The sequence below is a fragment of the Priapulus caudatus genome, unplaced genomic scaffold (genome assembly GCF_000485595.1).
Source record: "Priapulus caudatus unplaced genomic scaffold, Priapulus_caudatus-5.0.1 Scaffold7, whole genome shotgun sequence".
In the NCBI taxonomy this organism is placed as follows: Eukaryota; Metazoa; Priapulida; class Priapulimorpha; order Priapulimorphida; family Priapulidae; genus Priapulus; species Priapulus caudatus.
The window spans coordinates 965,174-972,594 of record NW_014577068.1 but is presented as its reverse complement, the minus strand read 5'-3'; the positions used below and the strand labels follow the sequence as shown (position 1 = coordinate 972,594).

The window sequence follows — 7,421 nt, the reverse complement described above, 5'->3', positions numbered from 1 at the left end:
TACCTCTATAAAAGGAAACATCATTTGGCCTAAATTTTCCAATTCCAAATCACATCAATGCCTCCCAATTTAGCAATACAGTAATTAAACATAACTTTCTATTCTTCATTTACATTCAGTACACAATTAGATAAAAAATTTATTTTGATATTTAACTATCAAATTTAGTCCAAATGTCAACCATAATATGTCAAACCACCATGTTTAATGTCATTTATCATATTTGATTTTTTTTAACTTTAACACAGACCCATTAGTTATATGCTGATATTAATGTACATGAAGGTGGCGAGCGATCGTGCGTCGGTCACCGTTGACTGCCAAAAGCATTTTTTCGGCCGTTCGCATGCGTTTAAACTAGTCTCGGGCTGGCCGACGGCACGTGTGCATGGTAAAATCTGATCTACATGCTTCACTTTGCTCGCAGTATCGCGCCACGATTTCCAGCTATGCTAATGCACAGGGAAAATGCGCTCCGACGTCGGTCGCCGTTAACTGCTAACTTCTATGTGTTATATAACTTATATTATACTTATATAACTTATACGCCTGCAGGTATGAAGAATCCGCGAATAACTATGTCTTGTGACGTCACGCGCGTGTTAGCAATACCAACAGGATACAAGCTGTGTGCCAAAACAGAAAACTTTTATTGTTTTTGAAATGTCAATTACAAACCAGAGGACATGAAAGTTGAAGGTGACAGAACATAAAATTATTCTGTGTTGGAAGTACTGAGCGATTCAGATGGTGAAGCATGGAGAGATGAAGACTCTGATTTGGATATGGAAGAAGGGAAGTTCTTGTAAGAAACAACAAATTTTATAGACTATTACTATCCAACGTTTTGTCTATATAGGCCTACAGCTGAAATATTTACATGCCTGAGCACTTTAATTAAACAACTTGTATTAATATTTTTTCACTTTCTTTGGTGGTCTGCAAGTGTTGTAGTTAAGAAATCAAATATGATAAATGACATAAAACATGGTGGTTTGAATATGGTTGACAATTTGAACTAAATTTGATAGTTAAATATCAAAATGGATTTTTATCCTATTAACTAAATTTGAGTACTGAATGTGAATGAAGAATAGAAAGTTATGATTAATTACTGGATGCTAAATTGGGAGGCATAATCCATTGGTGTGATTCGAAAGTGTAAATTTATGCCAAATGATGTTTCCTTTTATAGAGGTAAAATACCTGATTTTAATTGTAATTTATTTGCCGTATGGCTTCATGAGAAAAACTGTTCAGGTGATTTTTCTTGTCCGCATGATTTTGAAGACACTATATATGAGACATGAAATGGTTGAAAAGAAGTGCTATATATAAGGGAAAAATGTTGTTTCTTCAAATCGAGTGTTTTGTACATTGGAGATATATCAAATCAACAACATGAAAAGAAAGTAGACAAGCAAAGTTGGCCGATGGATCAGTGGTTTCCTCTCCAGCTAGTCTAGCTAAATAATGGGAACCCGGGTAGGGGCATATTTGAGGGCGTTTGGTGGTCGCACCCAACCAGTGAAAAATTCTGGCAGCGGCCATTCACGATACCTGGGACTATGCCGAACATTTTCCAATGGGTCCCAGAAGGTTTCCTTTCCAGCTAATCTAGCTTAATTTTGGGGTGCCTTTCGAATGACCCCACTGACCACAGCCACCACAGGGTGCTCAGCAGACGTCCATTTCCTTACATGGGTATGTCCATGAATCATTACTATATACATGAAAATTTGTTTCCTTTCCAGCTAGGCCGACCCCCTGGGTTCCTGCTCTAACATTCCGTATCACACATCATACGCGATGCTTTCAACCAAACGCAACCTGCAGGAAAGTGGGTAGTCGCGTAGTAGCTACTTGGCACCAAGAGCCTGTAGTTACTCAACCCAATAATAGCTGCAGCATAGAGAGACATCTCTTTTATTAAATAGATGTGTGTTTGATCGGATTTGATGAGCAGTTATGTTGTAGGCCTAATGCCCTTCACAGTGGCACCTAACCCTAACCCGGAGTGTATGTATCCTTATTCTACCGCTACAACTACACTGCGCGATGCATCCGCGTGGTAACCAATCCCGGCCCCTCACTCAGCATATTAGGTGGACACCTACGCTTGTTCCCCGATTCAAAAAACACCCATATCTCAAGGACCATAATTTTTTACCCCCTTTTCGCCTCGTTTTCTACCCCATATCTCAAAACTCGGTAGAAATATACCTCCTTTTATTCGGTAGAAATAAAAGTCGGGGATTATCAATTACCGGCTGGGGATTATTAATTACCGGCTGGTTTTAAACACCACTCTTAAACAGCCCAATATCTCCGAGCCAGTTGAAAAAAATACCCCCTTTTCTGTATTTCTCCGGATAAACCTGCTAAATGTACCCCTTTTTAAAGGATTCTCGGGACGGAGATAGCTGGACAAAAAGTACCACTTTTCCGGAGAAATTGGGAACGCGGGTGCGGTGCATCCGTACCCATGAATGTGTGTGTGTGGGGGGTACGGGGGGGGGTAACCAACGCATGGCGTTCTGTAACAACACAGTGCAGCCGCATGACTATAATACCAACATGTCAACAAGCGAATATCCGCGTAGTAACTAGCCTGTAGTTATAACTAATAAACATAGTAGCCGCGTGAATACATATAGTAGTACATCCCATCAAGTCGCTGCAGTCCGCGGGCGAAGCCACACGACGAACACGAGCGGCGAGTGTCAGCAACCGTACGCTGAGCAAATTCCTGAGGGGGGGATTTTCATGACTCAACTGTGTAAATGAGCGACGGGCGCCGCTCTTGATCGACGTCCATAGTGTGGTAGGGGTCGGTATGAGACAAGGCTTTCACGGACCAAAAAAATCACGGTAGGGTTATTTACGATTATTAGCTAGGCTTATTTTTTTATTTTGCTCCAAAATCTAGACCATCTTGAATAATGACCACGTGTATGTAATAGCGGCATACGGAATTACTACCTTACCAATAGCAGGGGTTAATAATGACATTAATACTAATTAATTTAATTACATTAATAATAACATCATTATTAATCCCTGCTAAATAGTGACCGTATGTTACCAGCGTATACTGGCGACGGTGTAGATGAAACGGCGGACAGTAGGTGCGCAGCGACAAGTACAGCGACAAGGACGTAACCTTACTCTCTAGCGTGGAAGCAGAACATCAGGACGACAAACCTGGTCATCATTATCGCCCGGGCGGAGGGCACTCCCATTGTGAAAGCACTGAAAGGTACTGACCATGGGGACGTGCCGCTGGACAGGGTATATTTTCCGAACATCATTATTGGCACAGGGTATATTTTCCGAGCATCATTATTGTCACAGGGTTATCTAGATACACACCCATCAAGCTGATATTATGCCAATATCACCAGGCCAATATTGGACAATTATAGGCAGATATTGGTCCAATATTGGGCCAATATCTATCTATCTATCTATCAATCTGCCTATATATATTTACAGGACAGGACATAACCGAAATGTGCAATATTGCAACAGGGTATACTTTTTAGTGCAGCATATTGGGACAGGGTGTATTTTAGGGCGCAAAGCGGTTTGCGACAAGGTCAGGTTTTCAATGTCGCGGAGGCACCCCCCTACCCAGTTCCGAGGCGAGTGCACCCCCCCCCCCGGGCATTATCGTCAGTTCATCGCTTGATGCATCGAACCCTCCAGCATCGTACACGGTACACATGATACTCGAAGCAGTTTACTAGAAACAGAATTACCCGCCACTCCGTATAGTCTACGTAAAGCAGTGGTTCCCATGAATGGTTTGATTGATCCAATTATTTATTTATTATTATATATTTATATTTCATTACAAAGTACTTCGTAATCACGTAAAAATGTTTTGCGCCACTACTAGGTAATCACGATAAATGTAACGCCGCACGTAAGTTAACACCAACCAACACCAGTGTCCATCAAACAGCAATACAAGTCCGTCACACAGTAGGATCCGTAAATCAGTAGAAAAGATCTTTCAGGCACTAACACTTAGTCAATCTGGCAGCGACATGTCTATCAGGCAGTAACACATGTGGTAATAACATTAGTATTACATGTGGTAAATACATGGGTAAATCAAGAAGAAACGCAAGGGCAAGTAATGTAGGGCCTACGTTGTAAAATTCCGAGTCAGGCGTGGTTGACACCTCCTTATATAAGTGTCGATCGTAGATATACAGGATATAATAGTTGTTGCTGGTACAACAGATTATAGTAAAGTCAAGGCGCATGATGTCAAGCAGTGACTATAGTTATAACATTTGTGTTCCTGGCCGTGAGCAGTTCGCTATTTTATCACGTAATAGTATCAACATTGGTCCGGTACCGTGGCAACTTCTAAACAACGTTATGGAATAAATAGCTATTACCCGATATATATTTTTTCGCTATATTTCAACGCAATGACCATTAATAGACAATACGGCACTATAGCTACTAGCTATACGGCTACTATATATACGGCTACTATACGGCTACTAGAGCCCGGCAGTGAACGTGGGGAATTCAATTACTGTAGACTCAGGTTTACAGATTCTATAGATGATGAGTTCCACCCTTGGATTCATACAGAGTAGAGCGAGTCACAGTACGAACTTGATCGCGACATGACACTATATTAGTATTCTCGAGGAACTACAGCAAATGTCTGTCGGCGACAGAAATTCATATCAAACTCTATAGATAAAGCTATAGATAACTCTATATAGATAAAACTATAGATAACTCTATATAGATAAAACTGCTTGCCTGAATTCCTGTATGGCTTTAATTTGCAGCCTGTGGAATATTACGCAAGCAAATCTTACATATATTATTACGAGTATAACCTTATATAAGCAAAACGTTACAAATATTATGAATATAAAGAGCATTCATATGCAATGATGGACAGCGGGGGCACCAACGTTAGTGCTTGGTTTCCCTATGTGGGGTACGTTAGCATTCAACCTATTATATTTTCGTTGATATAATCAGGACACCAAAAGCAACCAATACTGCATGTATGACTTATGATTCAACTGTACATCACAAAACGCTGCTTATAAGAGAGATAAGAAATATCACTCTGCAATAATCTAATAAGTGCATGACATTATTCTAGATGAATTGAGCATGCATCATCCTTAATCATTTCTCTACTCGACTATATTTAGATGTGACAGGCCCAGACACATCGACACACGTTGGCCTGTTAGAGAACACATTCATAACATATTTGGACAATAGGTATAACATCTGGAAGAAGACATGAAATATTCCATACATATTCGAAGAACTAACAAGTGCCGCAGAGCGACAGCGCTCATCTCACGTCTACTGTGGTGACTCTGTGGTGGAGTGGTTTACTATTGGTAAAGGTGACATACAAAAATTCCATACTGGTTATTTCTATGGCTTGATGTCTAATGTGACCACGAGTATACTCGTTGACTTATCAAATTTTGCAGAAACAGAGTCAACATCCACCATGAAGGGCATTTTCAAATTGAGACTGTACTGCCCAGCTACAACTGTCAGATCCTCCTGCGTAACATCAAGCTGACAACTAGCTGCTGTCAATATGCCTTGCAGTGTGATGGTGACCTGAACTCTCTTCGCACATGCTCCCTCTTGTGGCAGTATTTCAACCACATGCTTTGGTGTTGTTACATGACTCTTTTTTGCACTCAAATCCGTGCTGTGTTTAGTCGAGACTTCGTTCATATCCAATAAAGTGGGTGTTGAGCAAATAACTACATCACGATCTTGCCCCGAAATTTCACTACTGGGTGCTGGCGAGTGTTTATCATTTGGCATCATATCAGACCCATGATCTTTAACTTCTTTTAATTGCGTTTTATAATAGTCCACTAGAGACGGTTCTGGTTTAGAACTGTTACTTGCAGTTGACTCTTTTTTGTGATTATCAGCACTGCCACTTAATGTTGAATTAGCTATGGTGGTAGGCTTTGCAGAATTTCTCTTCTCTGATAGGACATTGACGAGGGATGAGGGATTTGGTGTCAACAGTGATCCGTCACCAATACGGGGCTGCACTACAAAGAACTTTTCCAGGCTGAGCGTTTTGAGGCCAGGCTGAAAGTTGGTATCTGGCAGCAAGGAGTATGTGTGTGAGAGACTGACAGCAGAATGATGTTCAATGAAGGAAATAATCAGGTCTATCAACATCTGACGTTCCTCATTGTTACTGCAGCATTCTTCCAAGACTGAAGAATTTACAGCGACGGCAGTCACACTGAACGAACCTGAAATATAAGTTGTTTCGGTAACGTTCAAATTTCAATTTAATGAGCAAGAAAGATAATCAATAAATGAATTTAAAAACTTTAAAAGTACCTTTCTGGTCAAATCCTGTATCCCAGGTTCCAGCCAACATTGAGATTGCTTCACACTTAGAACGTGGTGCAGGAACTTTATTCCACTGGCAGACATTGACAAAGACTCTTGTGTCATTTCTAACCTTAGAAAAAAGTTGACATCCTGAGTAATCACCACTATGGCATTAAATTTAACAATATTCAACTAATTATTTGCTACAATAATCAAGAACTTATTGATATGAAAATCTTACCTTACTGTAGAAAAACACATATTTGCCCGAGGAGGTAGAATTTCGTTCATAGACGACTTGAGCAACTTGTGATACTCCTCAGGTGCTTCCATCTGCAAGTCACTTAGCATATTCCACACCTAAGTTGATAAAAAATAAATTTAATTTGCATTAGTTCAAGTGTGGAAGCGGAACAATTTCAGGAAATCCAAAATTACATTGCCCCCATCTAGTAGTACAGTCGACCTCGCCTAAGTCGACATCGCACAAGTCGAAAAATCGGCGAAGTAGAAGCTCCACAAAAGTCCCGATCTTTCCTTATGTTTTTACTTTGATAAATCTTCGTCTAAGTCGAAATTCACAAGTCTAATTCCAGCTATATCGAAGAAGAATTCTAGTCCCAATGGAACCATGCGCGAACTTAGCCACGAATTCTTCCGGGTCAGGTCATTTGTGACAAAATATTTTGTATTTCAACCATACAGTACACATACTCATGCATCTATGTCGTTGTAATGCTATGTACAGTCTTCGCGTGTGCACGTACCAGGGGCGGATTCAGACCGTATTTGCCGTATTGGAAAATACGGTCTAGATTTCAAAGTGCCCTTCGAAATTTTGCGCTAAAAAATACAGAAAACAATTTGATGGAATTTGGCTATATTCTTTATTTGTTTTCTTTTTCTTCTAATTCATTGACAGGACTTCAAGGAAATCAAAATTTTACATGGCAACAAAACTAGCTTTGATATCTGAAAAAGAAGGAAAGTGCTTGAATCATTCTGCATTAATTGTTGGTATGCAAAGCGCAGGCAAAATCAAGCAA

The 7,421-nt window shown here is 40.2% G+C and overlaps 1 protein-coding gene across 2 annotated transcripts; it reads right to left on the bottom strand.

The window, feature by feature from the left end:
• Positions 1-3,835: 3,835 nt before the first annotated feature.
• On the bottom strand, positions 3,836-6,727 carry LOC106805774 (PIH1 domain-containing protein 2-like). 2 transcript variants are annotated; one of them, XM_014807504.1, is made up of 3 exons: positions 6,617-6,727; positions 6,382-6,505; positions 3,836-6,290 (listed from the first exon to the last, which is right to left on the bottom strand). In XM_014807504.1, exons 2-3 carry the CDS (start codon positions 6,419-6,421, stop codon positions 5,434-5,436), a joined length of 897 nt encoding a protein of 298 aa, XP_014662990.1. In that variant the 5' UTR covers positions 6,422-6,505; positions 6,617-6,727; the 3' UTR covers positions 3,836-5,433. The 2 variants fall into 2 exon arrangements, with proteins under 2 accessions (XP_014662990.1, XP_014662982.1); XM_014807496.1 differs by having other exon boundaries at positions 6,382-6,500.
• Positions 6,728-7,421: the final 694 nt, after the last annotated feature.